General features: G+C 49.7%; 7 protein-coding genes across 10 annotated transcripts; 4 read left to right on the top strand and 3 right to left on the bottom strand.

Moving 5' to 3' along the window:
* Positions 1-25: 25 nt before the first annotated feature.
* Positions 26-7,317, bottom strand: LOC6524460 (apoptosis-inducing factor 3). 4 transcript variants are annotated; one of them, XM_039377597.1, is made up of 3 exons: positions 7,196-7,317; positions 5,095-5,315; positions 26-2,029 (listed from the first exon to the last, which is right to left on the bottom strand). In XM_039377597.1, exons 1-3 carry the CDS (start codon positions 7,201-7,203, stop codon positions 315-317), a joined length of 1,944 nt encoding a protein of 647 aa, XP_039233531.1. In that variant the 5' UTR covers positions 7,204-7,317; the 3' UTR covers positions 26-314. The 4 variants fall into 4 exon arrangements, with proteins under 4 accessions (XP_039233531.1, XP_039233532.1, XP_039233533.1 ...); XM_039377598.1 differs by lacking the exon at positions 7,196-7,317 and adding an exon at positions 5,585-5,719; XM_039377599.1 differs by lacking the exon at positions 7,196-7,317 and adding an exon at positions 5,374-5,513.
* LOC6524461 lies at positions 2,029-3,326 on the top strand. Its single transcript, XM_002100282.4, has one exon. The coding sequence runs from the start codon at positions 2,210-2,212 to the stop codon at positions 3,008-3,010; it is 801 nt and encodes a 266-aa protein (XP_002100318.1). The 5' UTR covers positions 2,029-2,209; the 3' UTR covers positions 3,011-3,326.
* Positions 7,318-7,432: 115 nt separating the features above from the next.
* LOC6524459 (RNA 3'-terminal phosphate cyclase) lies at positions 7,433-8,765 on the top strand. Its single transcript, XM_002100280.3, has one exon. It carries the CDS (start codon positions 7,576-7,578, stop codon positions 8,659-8,661), a length of 1,086 nt encoding a protein of 361 aa, XP_002100316.1. The 5' UTR covers positions 7,433-7,575; the 3' UTR covers positions 8,662-8,765.
* On the bottom strand, positions 8,657-9,776 carry LOC6524458 (tRNA (guanine-N(7)-)-methyltransferase-like). Its single transcript, XM_002100279.4, has 4 exons — positions 9,540-9,776; positions 9,073-9,484; positions 8,909-9,010; positions 8,657-8,842 (listed from the first exon to the last, which is right to left on the bottom strand). The coding sequence occupies exons 1-4, from the start codon at positions 9,689-9,691 to the stop codon at positions 8,738-8,740; spliced, it is 771 nt and encodes a 256-aa protein (XP_002100315.1). The 5' UTR covers positions 9,692-9,776; the 3' UTR covers positions 8,657-8,737.
* Positions 9,777-11,082: 1,306 nt separating this feature from the next.
* On the top strand, positions 11,083-12,684 carry LOC6524457 (DNA damage-regulated autophagy modulator protein 1). The gene is made up of 4 exons (XM_002100278.4): positions 11,083-11,350; positions 11,442-11,563; positions 11,677-12,064; positions 12,133-12,684. Exons 1-4 carry the CDS (start codon positions 11,286-11,288, stop codon positions 12,296-12,298), a joined length of 741 nt encoding a protein of 246 aa, XP_002100314.1. The 5' UTR covers positions 11,083-11,285; the 3' UTR covers positions 12,299-12,684.
* Positions 12,559-14,671, bottom strand: LOC6524456 (cyclin-L1). The gene is made up of 3 exons (XM_002100277.3): positions 13,963-14,671; positions 13,077-13,889; positions 12,559-13,000 (listed from the first exon to the last, which is right to left on the bottom strand). Exons 1-3 carry the CDS (start codon positions 14,550-14,552, stop codon positions 12,715-12,717), a joined length of 1,689 nt encoding a protein of 562 aa, XP_002100313.1. The 5' UTR covers positions 14,553-14,671; the 3' UTR covers positions 12,559-12,714.
* Positions 14,672-14,890: 219 nt separating this feature from the next.
* On the top strand, positions 14,891-27,568 carry LOC6524455 (fasciculation and elongation protein zeta-2). The gene is made up of 5 exons (XM_002100276.4): positions 14,891-15,957; positions 25,397-25,866; positions 25,923-26,138; positions 26,200-26,289; positions 26,363-27,568. Exons 1-5 carry the CDS (start codon positions 15,398-15,400, stop codon positions 26,443-26,445), a joined length of 1,419 nt encoding a protein of 472 aa, XP_002100312.1. The 5' UTR covers positions 14,891-15,397; the 3' UTR covers positions 26,446-27,568.
* Positions 27,569-27,679: the final 111 nt, after the last annotated feature.

The following is a 27,679-nucleotide window of genomic DNA, read 5'->3' as shown; positions in this document are numbered from 1 at the left end:
TACTTCTGAAATAGAAAACATGGGCTTTAAATATGAATCGTTAAAATACTTTATTCAGCAAGAGTAAACCAATATGACTCAAAAAAATACATTTTGTGGCAAGTGAATGGAACGCTTACATCTTTGATCGTGGGCCAAAAGTGGCAACTGCGGCGGGAACTCAAGGAAGTTCCCGCAACTACAATTATAATTATACACAGATAAAGTTACACGTTTATAGAGTTTTGCGTACGAGTACCCATATAATAAATACTCAACGATTGCATGAAAATATAACAACAAATCTCAGCGGTAATACACATTAAGTTGATTATTTAGCGAACTTGGGGCAACGGCTCGCCGAGCTTCTTAGTCCAGTCCTCACGGGTGGCCGGGTCTTCGATCTGGCCACGACCGAGGCACTTGCCCTGCGAGATGAGCTCGGCAAACTGGGCCACAATCGGATCCCGGCCGCACGAAGCCACGGCTGTCACCGTATCCGCCTCGTTGATGAAGTAGGCAACGAACTTAAAGTCCTCCATGCTACCGTCGATGATCACATCCTTGTACGATCCATGGCCGGCATACCGGATGCCCTTGCCGAAGATGAGGGTGAAAAAGAAGGGCACGGCCTCCAGCTTCTTAACGCCGCCGCACATGTTGATGGCCGCCACTCGTCCGTGATATTGGGCCAACTGGTAATGCCCGATATTAACGCGATCGTGGGCCAGTCCGTGGATGTGGGCGTTGGCTATGTCACCGCCCACATAGACATCGGGCACGTTGGACTCCAGGAAATCTGTGACGTCCACGGATCCGTTACGATTTACCTTTACGCCCGACTTGGCCAGGAATTGGGTGTTCAGCTTGGAGCCAGTGCCTAGGATTAGTAAATCGCAAGGCAGACGCGTCTCATCCACCAGCACCACCTCTGATACCTTGCCGTCTTCGTTGCCAACAATCTCGGCGATGCCGCTCTCCATGCGCATGATCACCTTGTTGTCCTCGAACAGCTGGAGCACCCTCTGACCAATCTCCGCCCCGAAAGCGGCCTTTAGTGGAACATTTTCACGGCCCACAACCGTGACGCTTTGCACTTTGGAGACCAATCCAGCGGCTGCCTCCAGAGCGATGAAGCTGGATCCCAGACAGACGACACGGGACTCCGGGGTGATCGATGCCAATATTGCCTTCGTATCCGCCAACTCACGTACAGTGCGGACGTTCTCCAAATTAACACCCGGAATAGGCGGCCGGAAGGCGGAGCAGCCGGTGGCCAGGTAGATTTTGTCGTACTTCACCACATAGCCATTGCTGCAGTGCAGCTCCTTTTGAGCTGTATCCAGTTTCTCGGCGGCGACTCCTTGCCACAGTTCGATATCGTACTCCTTGTAGAACTCCTCGTCGCGGAACCGCAGCTGCTCGATCTCAAGGTTCATGGCCTTGGAGATCTTAACGCGATCGTAGGGCAGATAGTCCTCGCGGCACACGAAGATCAGGCGCCCGGTAAAACCCTCCTGTCGAATGGTTTCCACGGCCACGGCGCCCGAGGGACCACCGCCAACCACGATGAACACTCGCTGATCGTCGGGCTTGCGGCGGACCATGTTCTTGAGTCGCTTGTTGTTGACCAGATCCGAACGCTTGGCACGGAGCAACACCTGTCCCTCGTTACCCACCTCCACGCGATAACAGGGCAGGGAATCGAGACCGGGGAAATCCTCAATGTCTCCGTTTTCCAGGTTGAAGCAGGCGCCGTGCCACGGACAGCGAACACGACCCAAACCCAAGGCTCCAGTCTGAAGCGGAGCTCCGTAGTGGGTGCACTTGGCACCCACGGCCAGCAGACGATCATTCTGCTTCACAAGCAGCACGCGGGTGTCCTCATCGAAGTCCACTTGCTTCATCTCGTTCTCCTTCAGATCCGTAACTCTGCAGTCCACGAGCACCGCACTGGTGTACTCCGAATCCGGTGAAGACTCTTCCGCCGACATGGTTGTACTGGGACTCTGGTTACTGCACTTGGACTGGTAGGAACCCACGGTACCACCTGTCGAAGCCATCATGTAAAGAGACAAGCAAAGAGAAAGGGCGATACAAATACAGAAACAAAAGAGTGTGTAGGTGAATGGTCACATAAAAATTTTCCAGTTTTTCCCAAGGGTCCAAGGGAAATTCTGGCACCGCTTGCTGCTCAGGTAGAAACAACAATCGAATATCAGTCACAAAAATGCTTCGCACGCGTTCAGAAGTCTTTGTGGGATTGCTTATGATACTGGGACCAGTAATGGCCCGCTCGAATCTCGGGAACCCTCAGGAACTGGAGCTAAGTGCACTACGCACCCACAAACAGCTTTTGCAGGAGGAGATTGCACGTCTTTTTTTGGAGCAACCGCCTCGAGCGGAAACTCAACTGCTATTGAACGATCTTCAGTTAAGAGATCATCAAATAGGCATTCAAATAGAAAAGCTCGAGGAAATCTCCACGGGCGAGACCACACAGAGGCTGGCCATAAATCTTACTGCTGACTTTGAACACTTGCAGCATAAGCTAGATGATTTAAAACGCCAACTTGAGTTGCTCGACGGACGGTTTGCCTCCCAAGGGAAGCAACTGGAAGGACACTCCGTGGAAGGCGCAACACCGGCTGCTCCCGGATTGGGTTCCTTTCTGTGGGGACCCTTGCTGACCATGCCAGAGTTCCCACAGGGCAGTGTGGCCAGCGACCAGCAACATAACCACAACCTCCACCAGCAGGAGCATACCCAGGACTCGCAGCAGGAATCCAGTCCCTCCATCATCAAAAGAGTGCTGGACATGCTGAGGCCATCCATGGGAGTAGCAGGTCTGCGGAGCCGTTGGACTGAATCGGCCAAATCAGCTGGAACAGGATTGGCAACACCTAAGCCCGCTCATCCGCTTAGCGCAGAGGAGCTCCTACCGCAACTGCAGGAGCAGCGCAGGTTTCTGGACGATGCTATTACGCGACTGGAGCTCTTGGCCGTCAAGAAGGGCTCAAACAAAAACTAAAACATATGGAAAATCCATGAAAATCAATCATCCATCCAGAAGTACAAACAGCTATCTGATTGAACTGAAATATCATATTAAACAAAAACTTATCTTGCCAGAGATGAATCATTGCCAGCTTCGTAAAGTCACTCTCATAAATTAAGGGAAAATGATAGCATACCAACTAAGTCGAGTACGTTTAATAATAATTTGTGACCATTTAAAGTAGTTTCCGAAAGCAATTGGTCTAGAAAGAGATTGATAAGAGTTCACTTCGAGCAATCACCTCAGTGAAAAGTCTAAAGCAATAAACAATATTAGCTATCCTTTCAAACCCCGATATGTAATTGTAAACCTGTGTTTCAGAGCAATTATTTTGAAGAACACCGAGGAAGGGGTCGCAGCTGTCTAATTGCCATCGATGGTTACTTGACCACAACAAAGCGGATCCTAGCGACAAGTCCGGATCGATGACCCATCCGTCGACCTACTGCAATGTCACGACAACTCGGCCTAACTCAGAACATAGCAGTGCTACGTCATCAAGAAAAGCCAGGCGGCGAGGGAAACATCTACAGAGCGTAACCGTAACACCTGTAAATGTGTGTTCCCCTCTGTTCTAGTCGATTCGGTTCTGATATGGCGATAGTGTCTACACGCCCCTATCTCAAGTGGCTGGCTTTATGATGTGTGGTAATATGGTTTCGCTTGTGTATCGCTGGTATATCGCTGATATGCCCATGATAGAGCTGCGATGATTCGGCTTTTTACGGACAGACACAGGCTGATCGGAATCTAAACAGCACCAAACATGAAGAACAGCAAGTCAGCTCAAATTCACGTACAGTTAGAGAAAATTTCGCTTCTAATTGTGAAGATAGGTAAGAAAGGTCTCTGACTTACTTTCAAAATACGTACTATATGGATATATTTAGCGAAATATTTATGTAGTTTGGTTGAGACTGCAAAATGAATTGGACAGCGAACTTTTCTATCTAGACAGTAAACATCGACCCTGCCTGCACTGTGCATTCGCTAACCTCTTTCGGTTCTCTCGTCTAATTAGCAATGATTCGCCATGTTAATGACACAGCTGGGTTTCCCACACACACACACTGGCACACACACGCGAGCAAACCGGTTGGCCTTGTCCAACTCAAGTGAGTCAAAAGCCGCCAGGCCAAATAATAATAATAACAATTGCACGAGAACAAGTTTCACCAAAATATATAACTCACGAAATCAGGTATCACAGCAAAGGACGGGGCTCGCCGCAGCTAAGAGAACGTTCCCTCTGATTGTAAGAGTTTGCCAACGCTTAATCGCCGGCAGTTGGCTGGCGAATGAACTGGCGACCGCCGTTGGAGCAGCCAATTTAAGCGAACGGGGGCTAACCCCATGGAGAGCCCAAGAGAACGGAATGCAAGACATGGCAATGGGCAATAGGCAATAGGCAGGCACACAGACGCAGTCGAAATTCCGATGGCGGTGACTAACAGCAGTTACAGTACAGTGGGCACCGCCTAGCAGAGACACACGAGGATGTGGACTCAGAACTGGGGTTCCTAAACTCTTTTCAAGAAAGTAAAGATGAACAAATTCCTAGGGGAACTGAAGCTTTAGTGGAATTGCATAAGCACCAATAGCTACTGTGGTAATGACGCAGCAGCAGAAGGCAAACAAGTGGCGCGCTCTTCGCCAATCTCTTGGACTTGTGCCGCTGAGACAATCATCTAGGCACCCTGCCCCGCCCTCTAATGCGTGTCATTCCCACTCTCCTAATCACAACTCCAAGCCATTTGGCCTCGCTCGATTGGTAAAAGGAGCACGGCACTGTTGGCTATCGGATCATCTACGACATTATCACGCACTTTTCGAATCAAGGGGACTGGGATAATTGCTTTTGGTACTTTTACAAACAAACTGGACTTGGGCAAAATGATCTTATTGTATTGAGCAGAAGAAAGCGGTTTTGTTGCGCGATTACTGGCAAAAACCCTTTGCGAGATTAGCAGTGGCGTAGTCAAATTGGAAATGCGACCTTGCCTTGGATCTGTGAATTGCCCTTTCGAAAGCTATTCATTTGGAAATCGTGCATTTACCTGTCGACTTCTCTTTCTTGGGCGTACTGCCCGTGGTCTTGTACTCCTTGCAGTTTATGGAACCCATTGTGTTTGGAAGGCGGTTGTGGAAACGGCTCGAAAAAGATGGGGATTTCTGGAATTGCTGGGATTGCTGGGACGTGGGCGTGCGTATCTTCAGAAAGCCTTCGAAGAGTCGTCGCGTTTTGGCCAAGTTTAGAGCTGTTCGATGCGAATGCCACCTGAAAGTTGAGTGTGAAGTTTAGGAGCTTTGTTTTCCACTTAATAACAATCAATCACTGTGCCAAAGCTCGTTATCAGTTAGTTAGTTCGCGAGTGTTAATCATTTCTATTTAATTATTCCTCCACAGGCTGAGTCATCAGCCGCAGATGGATGTTGCGAGCTGCCAAACGTGTTCGAGATGCTGTTTTTGCAGCACGCACAACACACGTCGTTGCTATTGTTTATCTGCGAGGTGCTCTTAGTCGCCAATCACCACTAACCACTCACCACTCGCTACTCTCTACAGTGTAATAATAACAATAACAATAACAAAAACAAAACAACTGGAATATCGCGTGGAAGGGAAGAGAGCCTGGGAGCGTGCAACAGGTCGGGTCCGCGTCTGTGCCGAGATAAGCGGAGTGCAGTCAAGTGGACCAGGAACGCTGCGAGAGAGCCGGAGAGAGCAAGAGCCAATGCGAAGCACGTCTGGCGCGCGTGAAGTGCGGACCGCGTATGGCGCGCAACTTCGGCACTGGATTCGACTGGAAGTGGAAGCTTCGTGGCTCCCCAACACACTCGCACATCTGGGCTTTGTGTGTCCGTGCACACAGGAGCGGTCAAGATACTAGAGCCCGCCCTAGTGTGTAATCCCAACAGGTAATGTTCACGCTTCGCATTTCCTGCTCAAAACATCGCTCATGTGTACCATAGTTTAGGGATGACTTGAATGACCGCGGAGATGATGCGATTTAAGATGAAACAACCGCCGACTACATAACACTCTACTGATACCCAAACAAAACTAGCTAATTTCTTGACAGGATCAAGAACCAAATCTGAGATACCCGACCCAGAGCGCTGGAAACTATAGCTCTGACCGCAGCTGTCAGCCTTTCCGACTATTCGCGTGTGTGTTCCACTAACGAAAACGTTGCGACCTTGCCGTCGCCGCATTTTACATCGAAGCAATCCCCCCTCCACTCCCTGTGGCCAGAACCAAGAAGTCGTAGAGGGTAACACATAGTTGGCCTTCTTCGCGCCTCGGACCAATGCACTTGGCGACCAACATACCTGTTGGGTGAGCCCATTGTGGCACAGTCAGTGCCGGCAGAATTGCATCACCGCCAGCGGAACTAGAAGAGGAAAAACCAGCAAGTGGAATAACCACCACGATAAGTAAGCCAAATTTTCCGTCACTGCCTTCACTTCATAAGTAATTGGGTAATGATTGTTCTTTAGACCTGTTGATACGGAAAGTATCTAACAAACTGTTGATATCTCGCTATCTCAACGTAAACAGTGTATCTTTGGACACATTGTATTTTGGTCTTTGGTTAAGGGGTTCGAAAATAATGCACTTAAGAGCGTACACATTCAATATCATTCTATGCGCATAGTAACCATGTCAGGTGGATTTTGTCGTAAGCCCATTCCGTCAATGTCTGCTGAGGCTGATGTGGACACAGCCCAGTTATGCGGGGATAGGCTTATTTTTATCAGACTTGGAGCGTTAACCAGCATTACCCAGCATTGCGGCTCTCAAGCTGCACGGCGCGATCCTTCCGTTGTCCAACGGAAAGTTGTTCATCTTTTGAATGTTCCATATGAAGGAAATGTGTGTGTAGTGTATAAGATTCTATTTTCCTACTTTGGCCCCATTAGGCAGGACACACAGAGGGCCCCACGGACAGAGCCAGCCAAGCATTCCAGTGGAGGACCAAGCCTGCGATTGCCCAATTGCCAAGTGATTCGTCTTCGATGTCGCGGGGCAGTTAAACCACTGCTAGCTGCTGGACTAGAACTAGATAATTGCCTTCACGATGGCACGTTGCAGATAAGTAAATCGCCTTAAGGCGGCACGTACAAGTACACAAGTGTACGTCCCGCGCTACTTACGCAGCCATTCCTAATTAACTAGCGCTAATGGTAATGTTTTATTTTGTACACTGCGGATTTGAACGACAAATGCGATGAAAGTCCGTTTGTTTACGTTTGGACAGTGCTGCCGGACCAGTTCGAATAAGGCGCGCTTTCGAGTGGGACCACAGTGGCAGGTGTTTCTAGGCAAACGAGTGACGGTCACACTGGCCGGACCGATGTGTGCGCCGGTTCCAATTGGAATCTAATCGAGTGAAATGGAAATGGAGCTGTTATTCTTAACCCCTGGCATTGTCAGTGTGATTGAGATTGCTCCGCTTGTGGTGTCACATAACTGGCTGACAACTTGAAAGCAAAAAAGCACTCGTTAACCCCCTGAGCATCAAGAAATCAGGAAAATGGACGCCAACGACTTTGTGGAGATCGACGGCTCCTACTTGGAGGGCGGCGGACAGGCGCTGCGCAACGCCCTCAGCCTCAGCTGCATTTTGGGCAAGCCGGTGCGCGTGGTGAAAATCCGGGCCAACCGGCCGAATCCGGGGCTCTCGCACCAGCATCTGCACGGGTTGGACCTCCTCCGGGACATCACCAATGCGGACGTGGTGGGAAACGTCTTGCTTTCCACCAAAGTGGAGTTCACGCCGCGCACCATCTTGGACAACACTTATCGCGTGGATACGCGCACGGCGGCCAGCATCACTCTGATCTATCAGATGGCTCTACCAGTGCTGCTCTTTGCCGGCCGCTCGTCCCGCCTGATTGTGTCCGGGGGCACAAATGTGGCTTTTGCTCCCCCGGTGGAGTACATGCAGCAGGTGCTGCTGCCCAACCTAAAACGCTTTGGAGCTGGCTTCGAACTGAAGGTGCAGCAGTACGGCTTCTATCCACGCGGTAAGGGCACCTGCCAGTTGGACGTGCAGCCCGTGGCCAAGCTGAATGCCGGACAATTCATGGATTTCGGCCGCATCAACTTGGTCAGCGGAGTGGGCTTCTGCGCCGGCCGCCTGCCCGTGAATATTGCGATAGACATGCAGCAGACGGCGCAGCGCGAGATCCATCGTCTGTGGCCGGAGCAGGAGTGCACCATCGAGACGGTGAAGCATTCGCCTGAGAAGACACGCGACAACGGAGCCGGAATCCTAATGACGGCGAACACGACCGGTGGCGTTGTTCTGGGTGCCTCCGCATTGGGCAAGAAGAGGATCGACGGACACGTTCTCGGCTCGGAGGCGTCGTGCCAACTGGCCGAGTACATGCGCAAGGAGATCTGCGTTGATGATTACATGCAAGACCAGCTCATCATCTACATGGCCCTGGCCGTCGGCCGCTCAAGGATGCGCACGGGCAGGCTGACCAAGCACACGCGCACCGCCATCCATGTGGCCGAGCAAATGACGGGCGTCAAGTTCGACGTGACGGTGGAGCCCGGGGGCCAGACGCTAGTCACCTGCGAGGGCTTGGGACAACTGAACAAGCTGATTTAACAAACGATAGATCTCTATCTCTTTACTCTACTGCAACCTTAAATTAATGTTTACATATATGGAGAATATACGTGTCCTAAAGGCGCCGGAAAATGGCCAGAAAATGATCGCCCTTGTTGCGAACCACCTTGGCGCCCTCCTCGCTGCTCTGGTACAGCTTTGGGGTGATGGGATCAGCATTCTGTGGGTTTAAACGTGATTATTAATGTGTGACTCGGCTGCATGATTAAGGTTTCGAATAACGTACGGCCTCCTCTTCGGTAAGACGCTCGTACAGCGGATGCTCCTCCATATGCGCCACTATCCACTTGTGCAGGTCCTCCACGTCCGTCATTGTGTACACCAGACCCTGGGTAAGCAGACTAAGTTGTATCCGCATTTCGAGCACTTTCAGGGAATTATGCGACTTACCCCTTTCCTGAGAACATAGGCATATTCGGAAAGCAGAGCCTGGTTGATGATGCGCCACTTGTGCTTGGCGCGCTTGAAATGCGGATCCGGGTAGAGGAAGAACATCTTCTCCAGCTGGCCCTTGGCAAAGTAGTTGGGCAGATACTTCATCGCGTTGGTGCGCAAGCAGGCGACATTCTGGTATGCACCCGTATCCGCGCCTTTGCGACGCAGTGCCGCAATCCGGTCCACCACGTAGTCGGACACCTTGACGCGAATTTCCATGCCGATGGATAGCTTTTCGGGGAACATCTCGCCCAGGGTGATGAGAAAGCCGCCGTAGCCGCAGCCGATGTCAGCAAAACTGACCTGCTGGCCCTGCTGAATGCTCGGGTACATGGAGCGCCAGTCCACATCCTCCGGGCGAGCAGGACTACGGGACAGAGCCTTTAGTGTGTGGATTTGTGTGCATTTCGTGGTCTACTCACTAGTCAAAGCTGTGGTCCGCGATGGGATTCGAGTGCGCCCGCTGGCGGTAGTAGCGCTTCTGCGGCAACCCCGTCACCGCCGACGTGGGGCACAGCACACCCGGCTCCTGGTTGTGGCTCTGGTCCTGGGCCTGTCCACCGGTGGCCACCATAACTAAAAATTAACAAAGCGAATGATAGAATGCAGCACAGATGAGAAGCAGCAGCACGTTGCGAACACTTTTGAAAACTACAAAAATATACCAAAATATACTGAGACGGTCGTTTCGGTTGTGTTGGGGGCATTCAAACAGTTAAAATTTTATTCAACTAAAAAACATTAAAAATACTAGTATTTTTTTAATAAGAATGTTTATATCTTGGCTTAAAAACGTCACACAAATAATAAAATTACTTTTTTGTAAAGCAATCACACATGTAAACGATTGCCATCGAGATTTCGATAAATACATTTTTTACCCATTTTCGCATTTGTTATCATCATGATTTTTTTTCGCAAAATGGCCAAATTTTAACATTTTCAGCCTTGAATGCCATAAAATGAGGAATTTTATTACGAGTTCAACGAGGTATGGCACTCCATGTTTGGACCAGTATTTCCGATGCTGTGGCCAAAAATTGTTCGGCAGCCGCAAAATCGGTCAACAGCCACGTTTTTTCGATTTCTGACACCAGGCGATCAGAAATCATAGCAAGTGCCAGCTGATCACCGCAAAAAAAAACGAAAACAGCTGATCAATTTAATGATGGCCGCCGTCTACGTTTCTCCAGTCACTATTCGACCAATAGGAAATCAGCAAGAGGGGAAGGAAACCGTTAGTTTGAAGCTAAGCGCATACTAGTGGTGAGGGTGCTGGTTGTTTTTTGTGCGTGTCACGAGTTGGGCACGATATACCCGAAATAACTGTGAATTTCATAGTACTTTATTCTATCGTGCTAGTAGGGGTAAGTCACGCACCCATCGCTTAAAAAGGCACTCAAAAGTAATCAGCTGATCGCTACACGCCTAACTCTGGTTTCTGTTCGCCTGGTGTTTAAACGCGGAGAATTTCACTATTTTTCTGTCCAGTTTCAAATTCAACCCGTTCCAAGATCGGTTTTTTGGGCTGTTTTTGCTTTCCGACACCAGGCAAACAGAAATCATAGCAAGTGCCAGCTGATTACCGCAAAAAAAACGAAAACAGCTGATCAATTTCATGATGGCCGCCGTCTACGTTTCTCCAGTGACTATTCGACCAATAGCAAATCAGCAAGAGGGGAGGTAACAGTTAGTTTGAAGCTAAGCGCATACTAGTGGTGGGGGTGCTGGTTGTTTTTTTGTGCGTGTCACGAGTTGGCCACGATATACCCGAAATAACTGTGAATTTCATAGTACTTTATTCTATCGTGCTAGTAGGGGTAAGTCACGCACCCATCGCTTAAAAAGGCACTCAAAAGTAATCAGCTGATCGCTACACGCCTAACTCTGGTTTCTGTTCGCCTGGTGTCGCAGATTCAGAAATCATACCAAACAAGGCAAAATCGAAACTGACCGCGCGAATGCAGGAATCCCCCAATGGCTGAAAAATACTAAAATTGGGCCGAGCAGCAGCTATAATTCAGTCGACGCAGCAGCACTGCCAGAGACCCAAACATTTCGCTCCCTTGTTCGGTTTACTGCAGCGCAATTAAATAAGATACGTTTGTTGTGGCCAGTGCTGCAACCCACCACGGCCCGCATCCACCACTGCACCACTCCCTGGCGCGATGTCACAGGTTTACTTGCTGCCGGTGGCCACGTTTCTGATCTTCCAGGTCACCTTCCTCGGCACGTAAGTACGCCACTGCGTGGTTGGTACACTTTGGTTTCCCATCTACCGGGCTAACTGACCCGACCGACGGACGGTTCTCCTTTGTCTCCAGGTACATCTTCGCCGTGCTGGAGGGGCATGTGGTGCCCACGGTTCCCTACATCAGCGATGCGGCTACCTACTCGCCGGAGAGCTGTGTGTTCGGCCAGCTTATCAACATAGGCAGCGTTCTGCGTGAGTCCCTTTCCCGGCATCCCGTCTCGTCTCCAGAGATGATGAGTCATCTGCTGATTAGACGCGGTAGCAGTGTATTTGAATTTTCTTACTAAGTGCCTGATGCTTTGCAGTGGGAATCACCATCTACGTGCGCTATCGCCAGGTGCTGCAGCTGTATGAACACCACCCGGAACTGGACGCCTCGGTGCTGCGCCAGAACCGAATGGCGCTTTGGTTCGGACTGGTGTCCTGCCTGGGCATCAGCTTCGTGGGGAACTTTCAGGAGACGAACGTGCGGATTGTCCACTTCATTGGTGCCTTCTGCTGCTTTGGCTGCGGCACCTTGTACTTTTGGATGCAGGCGCTCATCTCGTATCTGATCTTCCCCATGTCAGGCACCCGCATTTACGCCCACTTGCGGCTGGGCATGTCCGTGTTCTGCACGATCCTCTTCATCCTGCTGGCGGTCACCGGCGTGATGTCGCACATCCTGTTCAAGGGACAGAATCCGCGGAAGTGGTGGGTCTGCAGACTGGCTGATACATTAGGGAGATACTTACGTATATGCTCTCGACTCGTCCCTTTAGGTATCCCTCGGACGGCGGCTGGTACTTCCACGTGGTCAGCTCCATTTCGGAGTGGATCATCGCCACCATCTTCAGCTTCTTCATCCTCTCCTTCACGAATGAGTTCCGCGACGTATCGCTATCGCATCCCCAGATTGCCCTGATGTCCTATTCGACCACCATTTAGAGTTTACCTTCGTAGATTAGATAGGAGTAGAGATCGTCTGGAGTAGCCAGCGGTTCCTGCAGCTTCAACATTTTAAGTACAATCCAAGGTGGCAAGAGCACGGGTCTCGAGGACGTCGTGCTAGTCCGGGTGATGTGCATTTGCGGCCTCTCGCCTGCCTTCCCTCTCTTCCGGTGCTCTTTCTCTGTCGGATTGCTGTGATATGTGCAAAGTGTTTCCCAAAGGTGGGGATCGGGTAGTTGCAAGTGGCGGAAAGCTGCTTGATTGAGGAGTTACATTTATTGTTTACCCGCGTTCGTTTTACATTACACATTTGAATTACTAAATCGAACTAATCGGTAGAAATGATCTGTAAATCTGTAAAATAAAAAGCAATTAAATAAAAAGTAGTGTTTGTTTAGCTTGTCTGTCAATCCCTAGCGCTTGCGATCCCTGGAGCGGTCGCCATCCCGATGCTTGTGGCCACCTCGGCTGCCGTGGTTTCCACTGCCTCCTCCTCCGCCGCCACCACCTCCTCCACCGCTTCTTCCGTCTCCACCGCCGCCGCTGTTCCGATGCGACGACGAGGAGTAGCGACTGTGCTTGCCGGAATTGGAGCTGGAGTTGCGATACTTGTCACCATCGCCTAGGTTATTGCTGCTGCCTGCGTTTCCAGACCGGTCTTTCTTGGAGTAATATTCAGAGCGTTCTCGCGACGATTTCCTAAAGGGGGGTAAGTAATACAAATGGCACATTGCTTATAAATCTACCCAGTTCCTTAGTGCGTTAGAGTACATACGTCTTCCGGTGCTTGCTGTGCGGCGAACTGGAGCGCGTGGGCGATCTTGAGTAGTGACGCGACTTTTTCTTATGCTTCGGCGGCGACCGGGAACGCGAGCGGGATGATCGACTGCGGTGGGACTTCTTGGTGCGCTCGCGACTCGGCGACCTGGACCTGGGTGAGCGGGAACGAGGTGTGCGCGACTGAGTGCGCGTCCTGGATCGCGAACGTGACCTAGAATCCTTCTCCGGCGACTTTTCCGATGGCAAGGGCAGCGGGATAGCCCGCTGGATGAAGCCACCCCACGCATTGTGCGAGCCATTGTTGCGATCCACGGTGATTACAGCCGGCGGTGTGTTGGCCTCCTTCGTTTTGTTGCGCGCATCAATGTACTGCTTCTTCAGCTCGTCCACGGCGGCCTCCAGTTTTTCCACCACCGGCTTGGAACGTGTATACAGCTCCATAACGCGGTAGCAGATATCCGTAATGTCCGCCATGGGCACCCGGAAAATGCCAAACCACGGCGGGCTGTTGGGCAGAGGTATGTTGAGCTTGCGGGCACTCAGGTAGATGCAGGCGCATGCAATCGCCTCTGGTGTGTAGCGCATAAAGACGTCCGTCCTCAGTGAGTCATTCATAAAGTTCCAGGAGAGCTGCATTAGCTTCTCGTGCTTTTCGTACTGCAGCACCTGCAGATACATAACGATTAGCTTGTGCGGATGCTTCACGTGCACGCAGAAGCCCAGTTCCTTGAGGACGCGTCGCTCGGCCTTGATCACCTGCATCTTCAGGTTCGTGTAGTACGGATCCAGCACCATGGGCGAGATTTCTCTGCAGGACGAGATAAGCAAGTAGTGATTATTGGGTGTTAGGTGCTTGGATGAAAGCCAAGAAAAGCACTTACTTTTGGGCCCGCACTTGCTTGATGTGGTGAAACACATTGATCACATCTCGGATGCGTCGCGGCGCCTCCTCGATCTTGGAGGCCAGGCACACGCAGCTCATGGCCACCGTCTCCATGTTGTGCCGCACGAAGCTCTTCGAGTAGAAGAAGCGCTGGAACAGCACCTGGCCGGTGGCCATGGCAACCTGCGGCAGGCGCAGCAGAATGCCCGCTGTCTGAATAAGCTCGCAGCCCAGGATGCGCAGATCCTTCTCCGTCTCGTGGTCCAGTCCATCCTGGCTGGATGGCGTCACGTCGATCTTGCCCTCCGGTATCAGGCTGTTCTCCAGCGTCAGCACGATGCGGTTAAAGAGCCGCGGATAGATAGGCTTGTTGGTGTCCGCCTGTGCCGCTGCCACGCCCCCTGCATCACCGACGGCCGCATCCGCCCCCGGAGCCGCTCCACTGCTGCTGTTGTTGTTTGAGATGTTGACGCTGTTCGAGTGGAGCGAAGTCACCGTGGTCAGCACATTGGTGATCGTCTCCACCGTCAGCGCGGTGGCTGTCACCGTTGTGTGGACCACAGCGGTGCCGGCCCCACGGGTGGCCATTCGTGCGCGGAGTCCACGTTGCGCGGTTCACCAAGAAATGCGTCTATATTTGTGTTTTATTTCTTAATTTTCACTTTCTTTTTGTTAATTTAACCGATAACAGGCGTGATTTGATATTTAACTGTTATCGTCGACGCTGCCACCCAGTTGATTTCGATAATTCCCTAAATTATACCACAAAATGATAAAAATACCGTGTGTGGCTTGTGTCCAAATAAGGGGTCGTGTAACGACTAAACAGGCATTGCCACGTAATGGCACAGTCTAATGTACTAAATAACACCTAAAATAGTATTTTGAGAAAATCCGTTTCTGGTCACACCGCTCTCAGTCGAAATTAGTTGATTAGTTGAAGGCAAGCAGTACGGTCGCAAGTCGCTAAAACGCAAATTGTAGAAACAAAACATAAGCAGTCGCGTCTGAGTGCCAGTGTGATTTATTTTTTTTATTGTTTGGTGTTTATTGTGCTCGTGAGCAGATCAGTCATATCAGACAGACAGCCTGCAAGCCAGCCAGCAAGTCGAACGCTGGGCAAGCGGATCAAGTCCAATTGGAATTGCCCGAACCGCAGCTTCACGGAGTCGAGTGTTCCGTGTTTGGTGTTTCGTGTTCGTATTCCGGGGCATTTTCCCCGCCGAAAGCCCCGCTCAACACCCGCTCAACCCCCAAGCAACCAGCCGAATTAGGGGTTGCAAAGTTTTTTGCAGCCAGTCCGGAAAAGTCAGGAGGAACTTGTGTTCTGAAGGAGGAAAAGGGAAGCGCGCGAGTGAAGACTGCCCCCAAAGTCCAACCGGAATCGGAAGGGGACACCGCCGAATCCTTGAGTGAATCCTTTTGCGCGTGCCATGCGTGACCTCGGCACCAAAATGGCCGAGCTAAAATTCGAGGCTCCATTGGCAAAGTTCGAGGAGACGGACGAGTGGGGCGGCTGCGACTTCATCTCGAGTCAGAATGCCCTAAACGACACGCTCAACCTGAATCTGAAGGACTCCTCCTCCGGCGGCAAGCCGGATGCGGCCAAGCTGCGACTCCTGGAGGATGCGGTACGCGATGCGCACGTAAGCAAGAACGGTGGAGGAGGAGGAGTGATGGGAGGAGGAGCTGGCTCCATTAGCCCCAATTGCAATACGCTGCAGGGCGGGTCGCTCATAGAAATCGGACTGTCCGATGTGGGATTGGTGCCAGGCGAGGGTGCCGGCGTTGGTCTCGACGGTCTGGAGAAGCGCTCCCTGGCCGCCGGCGATCATGTGGACAACTTCACGGAGACCTTCGGCGGGAGTCTGGAGGACCTGGTCAACACGTTCGACGAAAAGATAACCAAGTGCTTCGGCAACTACGAGGAGAATGTCGAGGAGCTGGCTCCGGTGCAGGTGCGCAGCCAGGAGGAGATCATGAACGAATGCCAGTAAGTACACCAGTAGTTATCCAATAGTTAACCATTAGTTAAGTGTTTGGTTGCTATAAACAAGCAATGGGAAGCTCCTTTATCTCGGAAATAAAGTACCAGATTAATTCTTGGTGAATTATAATTAAAATGAAGGCATGGCTTTTGGCGTTGTTTTTTTTTTCCAAATGTCTGATGTCATGTTATAGGCACTTATAGATTGGGACCATTGGGGGTGGCTTTTGGTAGAGCTACATCATGTTACCCGGGCACTCGAAGGCAGTGCCGGAGTAAGGATGCCGCATGATACAATCCTCCTATCCAATCCTATAGTTATGTAAAATGCACTTTGCGATGTTTTGCGTTTTAGTGCTGTTTTCTGCTTTCGTGTCTATTGCGACGCTGGGGTTTCGGAGTGCGCATGCCCCGAGCTCGGACCGCTACCCCGTAACCCCTGACCCCTGATCCCGGCCGACCCACCCCGCTCCGCCCTCTGGCTGGCTGTTCCAGCCCGGCGCCACATAACGACGTAATCCTGCCCGAACCGCGAGGGGTGGGTGGGTGGTGGGTGGTTGGTGTTGGTTGGCTAGTTGCTTTCTTGTTGGATCGATAAACGTGGCAGGCAGGAGTTTTCGCTGCTCGCTGTTTTCATCTGGGTTTTCCAAGACTGTTGCGCCTCGCCGCGGATGCAACTGGGCCCCCAATGGGGATGGCAGTGGTACCGCCATTGTAACGCTGATCCACTTATGTCGAGGAAGCGGCAATCACCGTGAGAGTGGGGGCAATAAATCATATTACGTCCAGTGGCCAGATAAACACTTCACGGAACATTGGTCAGGAGGGGGAGGGGCGGAATGGGGTTTCGGGTGGACTTGAATGTGGATTTGGATACGAGCTTGGAGCGTTCTGAGAAGAGATTGGTTGGTGCTCCGGAGATCCGGAGACTTAGACGCGTGGAATGCAAGTCCAGCGAGAAGGGAAAACAATAATACTATATAGATGTATAGATGTATTTCCCTCTCTTTCCCTCTCGGCTGACATCAGCCATAAATTTGATAATCGCGTGCACACCCGCGATGTGTGTGTGTGTGTTTACGAGCGCGAATACTCACTCACATCCTGCGCAAATAAATAAACACACAGAGGGCAGTCGCTAAGATGCACTATGCACAACTAATTAATTCTCGATTTCAATTACGAGGCCTGAGAAAACGATTTTTAGCAAAAATCTAATATTTACGATTGGTATTTTTGGTATAACTTGGCTAAAAATGGTCAGAAAGCTAAAAGAATCACAGTTCTTTACTCCTAATTACCAATACTAACCAACCAAATCACTTTCTGAACGACTTTGTTAAAATAATTTTTGGCCAGTTTTTCGCATTTTTTGTAAGGGGTACCATCATCAAAAATTGCAAAAAATGTGAACAAAATATAATTTTTTTTTGAAAACACAGTTCGATTGGAAATTTAATTACGAACTCAACGAGGTATGACATTCCATATTTGGACCAATATTTCGAATGCTGTGATAAAAATACTGATATTAAAATTCCAAAAAAACAGAAAAACGATTTTTAGCAAAAATTCAATATTAACGATTGTTATTCTCGGTATAACTTGGCTAAATATGGTCCGAAAGTTAAAAGAATTACATTTTTATACTCCCAATTACCAATACTATCCCACCAAATCACTTTTTGACCGACTTTGTTAAAATAATTTTTGGGCACGCTGAATTTTGGTAGTATTGATTTTAGCGCGTGTGCTCACTGTATTCAAATATCTAGAGCCACATGCGTGTGCAAAATATTTTGACGAATTTAGACACACTGATTGAAATTCCAGATTTTGCACTAATGAAATGAATAATCATACATATACATACATACTTGTGCATGCTAATGTGTGTTTACAAACATAGCTGTGTGTTTGCATGAATAACTCTTTGCTTTGCAATTCATCTTGAAGCTGTATGCAGATGCTGTGCCTCATGGAAGTTCGCAATCCTGGAAGCCTGGAATTGTGTACAGATAGCGAAACTTTGCAGCAGCGCAGTCAGCCAAAGTCGTTCGCTCTGATGCAGTTTGTCTTAATTGCGTTCTTTGTTTTTCATTTTATGGGTATTCATTGCCACCGCTGTCACCTTGTCCCCTCTCCACCACTGCCCTGCCCCTCAGTCTCACTGCATCCCCATCTCTCTCTGCTGCCCACCACTCTCACTCTGATGCCCTGCTCTCTTTCTGCTGCCCCTCTCTCTCTTTAGCCCCACACGAACTGTCACTGCCTCTTCTCCCGCTCTCGCTCTCGCTCTCTGAGGGAAGAGGGTATCGCGGCATGATGACTTGTCAAACACTTTAACGCGTCGCAGTGAGAGAAGAATAGAGAGCGCGGGTCGAGTTACGTGGCAGGCACTGCTCTCTTTTGGGGCACCTATGTGTGCACTGCGCTATTCATAATCGAATCCCATCGAATTGGTTATTTAATCCGAGAAGTGCTAAAGTGTGTGGGGCGCGGGGTATCGCGCCTTCGACCCCCGGTGCTGGGTGCCAATGGTCTGCTCTTGTGTGTTGGCGCACCAAACGCGCCATCCACGCCAGTTGTCAATATTTACCTTATTCACTGGTGATTCCATGGAAAGTTGGCTTGCTGCTGAGTGGGTTTGCCGGGCCGAAGGTCGCTCAATTGTTCCACTGTCGCTCCCACTGTCTTGGGCACCATCCCCCCCTTTGCCACCCCGCAACGCCATTCGTCGGTGGCCAAGTTTTCAACTGCAATCCGCTCTGATTAGTGGCAGCTGCTCCAAGGACGAAGTTCGGAAAAGTTCGAGCGCCAAACTTGCGTCGGCATGGAAAGGCTCTTGGCGGCCACTTTGCAAGAGAAAGAAGAAGAACGACGACTCCAGGATAACAAGAGTGGAATTGGAAGTGGGGCGTCTTTAGCATGCAGCATGCAGCATGCAACCACGTCAAGCAAACCGATTATGGCCCTTGGTCGAGTAAATAAGTAATGCTACTTTTATAATTTTATCCAAGGCGTAATTCGCACTGCGCAGTGCAGGCACGATTGCCAGTGGAGCTGACCATATGACCATATAACCATATGCCAGGCACGACGATAAAACGCGCTCCATATGGCCAGCATTCTTCCGGTGCGGCTACTGCGGCCCCAACCGGCCCCAAAAAGCTAGCTGACCATGCTGATTCTCGCTCATAATCGGCTTGTTGCTTGTTCAGTGTTCCAGAGCCGATCGATTCCTGTTCCGCAGCGGAGTTCAACGACCTGCATCCTGCGAACTGCGAACTGCAGTCAGTTTTGGGAGCATCAAGATGCCTTCGCAGGTCGTCGGGGATCAGCAGCTTCGTAATGGCCTGCGTAACCCCAGACAACCGAAACTTGTTCGCAGCCATTTGTGGCAAATGCCAAAAGCTGCTTCGCTTGGCCAAGTGCTCTGCTGCTTCGCTGATCGCGTTTCGTGATCTAAGCGATCTTAGCGATCTTGGCGATCTGCAGTCAGATCGATTAAAGCACTCGGCTATTAATTGACCACACGCAATGCCGGGCCAGCACTTGCATCAGCAAACTCATCTGGCCGACGCGTTGATTGCTCTTAATTGGCAGTTGGTTGGGCAACCAGCTAACCAGTTTGCGGCCTTCTGCGACTGTGGAATCAGTTCTGGGCTTTGGGAGAGCTCCACTGTGACGATTTGGCCTGGCACCCGAAATCGAGACTTGATTCCACTGCGGGTTGGGTTCACTGACTGGCCACTGGCCACTGGGCGAGTGCAAGAGTGAGAGCGCGGCTAAGCCAGGATCGGGCTTCCTTCGTGGTCCTGGGCCGCAGGGCAGCCAGTGAACTGCATGGTAATCAATTAGCAGGTCCCCGCTATAAATAATCAGATGGCACTGCGGCAGGGGATGATTGCCTGGGGTTGCTACACAGGACACAGGACAAGGCCTAGCGACGACGTAACCGCCCTCTGATGTAAGTGGCGCATGAGGACAACAGCACAGCTTATGCACAGGGAGCTTTATAGTTTTAGTGCTTCCAATTCGAGCACTTTGATACCACCATACTACCATACTACCCGGGTGGTTCCGTATCCGCTGGATGAGTCATGCCGACAACATGTCGTATGCGTGTTCTGCGGCTAGCAGGGCTGCGGCGCTAGGAACTTATCAATCCAAATGCATTTAGGGGGGTGGCGAGTACCACTTCCTGCCCTTTTCGCACGCGGACCCTTCCTTCGAAGGGTGGACTGCAGTCTGCCAGCGACGGGGCCAAAGGACGTTCACCTTTTGGGCATTTGTTTGGAGGCGTCGCCCGGGGACACGGGCCACCACCGCCTACTGGGCGCCCAGCTGTAGCAGTACACCCCCGAATGCTAATGCTAATTGGCGACCTAACCTCGCTCAACCTGCCACGGAGCTATGGAGCCACTGTGCCACTTTGCCACTTTGCCATCTTGCCACCGTTCCGGGCACTGTTTTCGGCGCCATTCGAATATTAGAATTGTCTGACTGCCATCGAAGAGATACTGTATCTGATGACTAAGCCAGGCCAGCCGAATTACATCATCGGCAAGCAAAACAACGTTTGGAGCACAGTCAAGGACAAGACCCGGAGAACGGAATGGGGGGCCATAGCCGGGGGTTGAAGGCAGCTGTTGTATAATTGGGCTGAGTCCTGCCGCGGAATCTGCAACTGCATCGGCATCTGCAACTGCAACTGCATAGCTGCAGCAGACGCTGGCATTGAGCGGAGTGGGAAGTGCGGCAAGGATGCTCCAGTGGATGCCTAGCGAGATAGATGCCAAGAGAAGCACTCCAAGGGTCCTTGAAGCCAGCTTCACAAAGCCCGTCGCCAGCGGGGGCGACTGTCTGCTCTTAGCTTCAATAACTCGTTCTGGCAACTGTCTGACATCTGTGGAAAGTGTTCACTGTACAGGCAAGCTCGTGTATAAGCACTCTGCTTGGCTTTTGGTTCGAAGCCCTGACAGATCTTGGAACGGACTCCTCCGATCGTCGCTGTTCTGCAATCTTCGCTAGCTATGTTGTACCGTAGTTCTGTACCTGTGCCACAGTGTATATTTGCTATAAGCGACATGTATGTATGTGTGCTCTTTGGTTTCGTTTCGTTTCGCTTTGTTTTGTTTTGTTTTGTTTTGTTTGCATTTTTGCTGTTATCTGTTTGTGGGCCACATAACTGGCAGCATTTCCCTCTGCGGTTTCGGAACAAAGCTGACGATGAAGATGAAGATGAAAATTGCCATGGAGGCCGATGGCCAGACCCAAGACCGAAGCCATAGACATAGATGTAGACATTGCCCAGTTTCTCTCTAGCGCGTTTTGTTAATGCTAATGGCCTATTTATACAGATTAATTATAAATTGATTTTGCCCAAGCACGCAACCAAATGCGAAATGGCAACTCGCGCTTTAAGCTCCACACTGTTTGTTTTAATTTCAGTTTTGTTCAGATGGCCATGTGTGTTAGCTGGCATCAATGCGTTCGTCATGAAGTGTCCTCTGTTAGTGGATCACTTACAGATACTTGTACTAACTTGCATGTTTTCTAATCGTGTGTGAAATGCCGGGAATGTTTTACAAAAAAGCCCACCCGTGAAATGAGTTCCAAACCAAACCAAAGCAAACTTCTTGTCGCCGATGTCCCCGATTCTGGTCCCCATCGCATCCAAAACCGCACAGTCCATTAACACACAGCTCGATGTGAATTGGGATCGACTATATAGGCTATGCGGCTCCTGTGCCAACGCAAAGTGTGAACGGCCTAAAATTAGAAACGCTTTGAAGTGTGCAAGACATGATTTTCCCACCTCGCTGGCGGCTGTTTTCATTTTATTTTAGTTTTTAACGCTGCAAGTGTGTGTTTTAGTTTGCGGTGGCATTTTTCTATCCACCTATTTGCTGTATTTGTTGTATTTTCTGTCGCAGTAAACGCGTACAGCAGCGTCCAAATGAATAGTGCAAAATTAAATAGCAAAGTCTGGCCAAATCCAGGCTTAGCTCGAATGCCAGGTTTTGTTTTAGCAAAATGCAGTTGGTGATCTAAAATTAGATCAGGTAAGCTGCAGCGGGTGCTAGTTTGATGCCCCCAGCTGTGTGTGTTCATATGTGGAAAATGGAAATGGAAAATAAGCGGCACAGGGTCACCCCGCCCCGCTGCTTCCCGGGCAGAGGAGAAAGGTGAAGTGAAGGGAAGGGAAGGGAGACAGCGAAAACTTTCACACTCCGCACGGCGAACAGCAAAGAGCTAACACCCCAAACGCAGTCGATTGGCTGCCAGCCCGCCCCCTCAGCGGGTTGCACTGAGAGAAATGGTTTATAGAGTATATAAATATATCTCAGGTTATCTATCTTAGGCAGCTAATTTAAGCGATTGAGTGCCGCCTACTACAGGGTATCCAGTAGTCTGGCTTTCCGAGTTCCGCCGAGTGCAAGTTGCCGAAAATGAAGAGTGCGATTGTACAGCGCGTTACGGTTGAGTGAAACTACGTGTGAACGAACCTCAAAACACCGAACATCAAACACCAAACACCAAAACAACAACATGAAGACAACAATAGCCGTCGAAACAAGTGCTACATTTGAAATGCTAAAACGCTTGAGAAACCTGATAGGGTCCGCTCTCTAGCCTTTACTACCCGTAATTTCACCAGTAAAAGTGCTCTTGGATCAAAGATTCAGATTTAAAAGATTTAAAAGATGCAGAAGATTTAAAAGATTCAAATGATTCAAAAGATTCAAAAGCTTTAAAAGATTCTGAAGATTCAGAAGATTTAGATTTTATAGAAAGAATTGAATATATTTCATTATTACTCCCAAAACTGCTGCTTTGGATCCCTCTGGATGCTTTAGTGCTATAACAAGACATCGAACCGTTTTAGAAAGTTATTTCTTTATTGTTCGCGGCACAGAGGCAGTGGCGGTGGCCCACCAACTAATTTATTTCCTATGAAATTTCAATTTGCTGGGGAGTCAACACAGAAACGCAACACATACAACACACACAACACACACAACACAGAAAGTCAGGAAGAAGCAGCAGCGCCCAGAAATGCCGAGCACAATTATCTGAAAACCGCAGAGAAAGAGGAAAACAGTCAGCACCGCGTGGGCGGAATGAAGCCAATTGGGCGAAAATGTAAGGAGAGAGAGGGGGGTGGGTAAAAGGGGGACACTTGGACAGTTTCATCATTGTCATTATGAGCGGCGCTGATTCATCCGCTGGAGACACAAGTTGATTCGCTTATCTAAGTACACGCAATTAAAATTCATTAAAATATTGCCATTTCCATAACAAATGATAAATGTTCATCAACGAAAATTGTGCATTTCGTTGTTCGTTATTCGTCTTTCGGGTTTTTTGTGTTTTACTCGTCTGCTTGCCTAATTACCACATGTTAGTGTAGTGAGCAGGAGCGTAAGAGCATTGCAGTCGTCGGTGCGAGCAACTCCGCCCAACCCACTTGTTATTAAACATGATGTTTGCCTAAACGATGAGCTCATGTCTCGTGGATTTTCGAGACCCAAACTGCTAATTGTCGAACGGCGAGGCACTCTTAAAACTCATATTCCAATGCCACTGCCGCACTGGCGGAGTGTGGCATGCCACGAACTATCGGTCGGGGTCACCGCTGGCCAAGAGATGAGCTTCCGAATGGAGAGCTTCCGAATGCCAAAAGTGGTCGGGTGCACTTGCGATGGGTGGTCAGGGTAGATCCCATCTGCGCGGATGATAAAGTGGCCTCGTAATTGTAATTGCCGATGGGTGCGAGTGAGTCTGGCCACTAATTGCCCGAGGCGATGATGGAAATGATGGAAACTCGGGAATGTCGGGGAACTCGAGGGCATGGAATGACCAGGGAGTGGGGCCTGCAATCTGAACTCTGCTTGTCCGCGATAAGGAAGTGGGAAGTCTAGAAGAGATGAGCACCGAGTAGCAGCCAAGCTGGTATCATAATTATTGTGCGCTGCCAGTGATCACACTTTATTTTGAAACATTCTAGCAGTGAGTAAAACGAGGTTACAGCCCTTCGATTATTTCCGGGCACCGACCACTCATCCAAACTGACCTGAATTCTCCAATTCTCCGACTCAAATGGCGATGTGTCAATTTAGTGCGTATGATTCCACTTGGTAGCCGCCATTCCATTTCCGACTCCGATTAGCTGATTAGCCGGCTCCGGATCCATCGAAAGAGTCTGTCGAGCGGCGGAGTGAGTGCTCCGTAATTAGTTCGCTTTGATGGCAGTTTAAATATTCATTCGCTCATTTGGTCATTCGTTCATTCGTTCAATCCGTCCGCCCCCTCGTCTGAGAGCTCCAAAAGTGTTGCCCACACCAGCGACACGTAGAGCATTCGTATTATGTATATGCACACACATTTCATGGCGGCCTCGACACATTCCGCACCGAGATACAGCCGAGATACACTACGCGAATCTACACTCTATACTCGCTGGTGGGGGTACAGTGCGTACCACAGCTGTATGACCACCGCAGGTAGTCACTTCACTTCCGATTATTCCCCTCGACTTATTCGCCCGCTCTTGCAGTGAATCATCTTTGACCAATCAGCAAAGTGCACTCAATTGCCTGGCAATGTAGAGCATGAATAATTATGGGCGATGGGATGGAATGGGGATCTAGTGGAATCCGTGGCCGACAAGAGGCAATTAAATGATTGCCAGTGATCATGAAATTCGATAGCAACTGTGCCAGCGCACTCGAAACAGACAACAGACAGCAGACTGACTGACTCCGTCTGACTGGCGAACAAGTCAGTTCTACTGGCAGCAAATGTGGGCCCAATGCCAATGACAATGCCAAGGGAACTGAAGGAGGCATGGTATAGATTACAGTGAACTATCTGCAAACGCACTATCAGATTCGCATTGAGCACTCACTTCTCAATGAAGAAATGAACTGTCGTTCGGAACTCACTTGTGGCAGTTCTCAAATCTTCCCCCTGGAAATGGCCCCCCAAATCCAAGTACGAGATGCAACCGCAACTGCAACTGCCTCATTATCTTCGGAAACGACGTGCATGGGGCAATTTGTCAGCTGGCCAGGCTTCCGTGAACCGAAAGGCGGGAGGCACTTGGCGGTTTAGTGTGCCAGTTCTTTGGCTCAACGGATCTGGTGGGTGGCGACAAGTACATGAAACATTTGGTGCCGAGTGTGGCAAGGAGGTGGTAAGGAGGTGCCAAGGAGGTGCCAAGAGCTATGCAAAGAATGGGCGAATGATGAAAGGAAAAAACTCATTACTGCCTGCCAGGGTACTCCAAAAAATGGCATTTCTTTCGCTTGCAGAAACTTGCGATTTATGGAAAGTACTTACTGGGCTGATTTGGTTATTCATGCCATCACTACATTACAACTCAATATATAGTCATGTTCTTTACGATGTACTGATCTGAAACGCTCTTCCCTTGCAGAATGTGGTGGACCATTACAGGAAACTTTGGCAACATTCTGCCCATCGACTGGTCCAAGTCGTACACCCGTCAGATGCACATGCCCACCCTGAATCTGGGCCAGAACCACACGAAGCAGCAGCAGCAGGCCCGCAACCAGCAGCAGCAGCTGCACAACCAGAGCCACCAGGCGTATCCACACACCAACGGTTCGAGTGCCGGGCTGGATGCCCAGACTCCGGGCGATGAGTTCAACGATCTGACCAGCGAGGATGAGGCGGTGGCCAACGATCTGGACATGCACGCCCTCATACTCAACGGCTTGAACGGGGACATGGACGACCAGCCGATCAAGACGGTGGAGGAGGTGATCAAGGAGATCGACGACATCATGGACGAGGCCGAGAGCCCGCTGGACGAGCCGGAGACCTGCGATTCGGAGGTGATCGAGAAGGCGCGAGAGGTGCTGGGCGCCCCCCTCTATGCGGAAAGTAAGCAACTCTAAATGCCAGTTAAGATCATAGCTAACATTCTCTTTCCCTTGCAGAACTGCAATATCTGACCACGACACAGCTGAACGAGCTGTATATGGAGATGGAGGTGCTCATCCAGGAGCTGAGCGAGACGTTGATCAACGAGCTGGCCCTGCGCGACGAGCTGGAGTTCGAGAAGGAGCTGAAGAACTCGTTCATCTCGCTGCTCCTGGCCGTTCAAAACAAACGGCGGCAGTACCATGTGGAGAAGAAGCGCGGCAAGTTCCAGGGTGAGTTTCACAATTCCAAATACTTAGTGTACGTTCACAACTTACATTGCTTTTGATGCAGGTCCCGAGCCCAAGTACTTGACCACCGTCATTCCGTATCACCTGGAGAACGGCACGCCCAACAACCAGTCACTGCAGGTCCTGATCAAGAGTGAGTGTACCCATGGCGTGCTAAACATCCTAAACATATGTCTCTAATGTCGAATCCTTCCGATCTCTTGCAGTTCTCAAGGCCATCAACGAGGACAGCCCGACGGTTCCGGCCCTCCTCACGGACTACATCCTGAAGGTGCTGTGCCCCACATAAGCGCTATAAGCGGTAGTCGCTGCGGTGCAGGAACCCAACTGTCGCTCTATCTCTACGTCTGTGTTTATACAATTGAGCCGTACATCTCTATACAACTTGCATATAGACACCGAACCACACCACACCACAACACGCATAACTTAATGATTAGTTCGTACTTTAAATTATTGTTTAAATGCAATCCACGTAAACGGGAGAGCGCCAGGACTCTGTCCAATGTGAGGACTCTTCTGGAGTCAACAGAGTCCTTTTTTCCGGCCCCGATCCCCGACAGAACAAAATATGCAACAAAATATACATGTAACACATATATAGACACATATATATAACGAAATAATTGCGGAGAGCGCGCCCGAAGAACTCAGCCAGTCCTCCCATGGCAATAATACTCAATTCTCCGCCGCCTCTCTTTCTCTTTCTCTTTCTCTTTAAGGAGCATTCACATTGTTATAGAGCCGACTCCAACTAAGCTTAAATATATATGGTAAATGCATCTAGGCCAGTTGTCAGTTGCAAGTTGCAAGTTGCATGTTGCCAGTCTGCCTTGCGGTGGAGCGTCAACTTTTCGTCTATATGTGAAATATGCAGATCTAAAATGATACACAGCTTGCGTTTTGTTCGCCCAGCTTTCTGCGATCGAACTAATCTGTGAGTTCGCTTCGGCAGCCAATCACTAGGTTTTACAATAAGTAACTTGTATGTAATATATATGTAACTTGATCATAAGAGGTGTGTGTGGCCTGCAGTCCCTGGAGAATCCGCCGTTTCGAAATGTGTTCCGAGTGCAATTTACATGCAAATATCGCTTTGAGATGGCATCAAACTCAGAAGTAGAAGCAAAATCAGAACCAGAATCAGAATCAGTGGCAGCAATTGTTTTCGCTTCGCTTTAAGTTAACTACGCCTAATTTACTCATTTTTATTGTTTACGAGGCCATAAAACGCGTTCTGTTTTGTTCAAAACAATTGTTTAATGTGAGTGGAGGGAGGAGGAAACACAAATTTAATTTTAATTTGCATAGAAAACGCTGTGTTATTTACTTTTACCAAACAAGCATAAATAAAACGCTAATGATTAATGATAACTATGATTACAAATAAATCGAATAATAGCTAAAACTCAGTCAGGCGCACAGTGCTCTTCTTTTTCTCCTTTTTTAGTATGATCCATTGCCCATCATACCCACTACTTAATCGGTACTTCTCGTCCTTACCACCTAAGCTACCAGCCACA

This window comes from Drosophila yakuba, chromosome X (genome assembly GCF_016746365.2).
Source record: "Drosophila yakuba strain Tai18E2 chromosome X, Prin_Dyak_Tai18E2_2.1, whole genome shotgun sequence".
In the NCBI taxonomy this organism is placed as follows: domain Eukaryota; kingdom Metazoa; phylum Arthropoda; class Insecta; order Diptera; family Drosophilidae; genus Drosophila; species Drosophila yakuba.
This window is presented reverse-complemented; position numbering and strand designations above follow the sequence as displayed.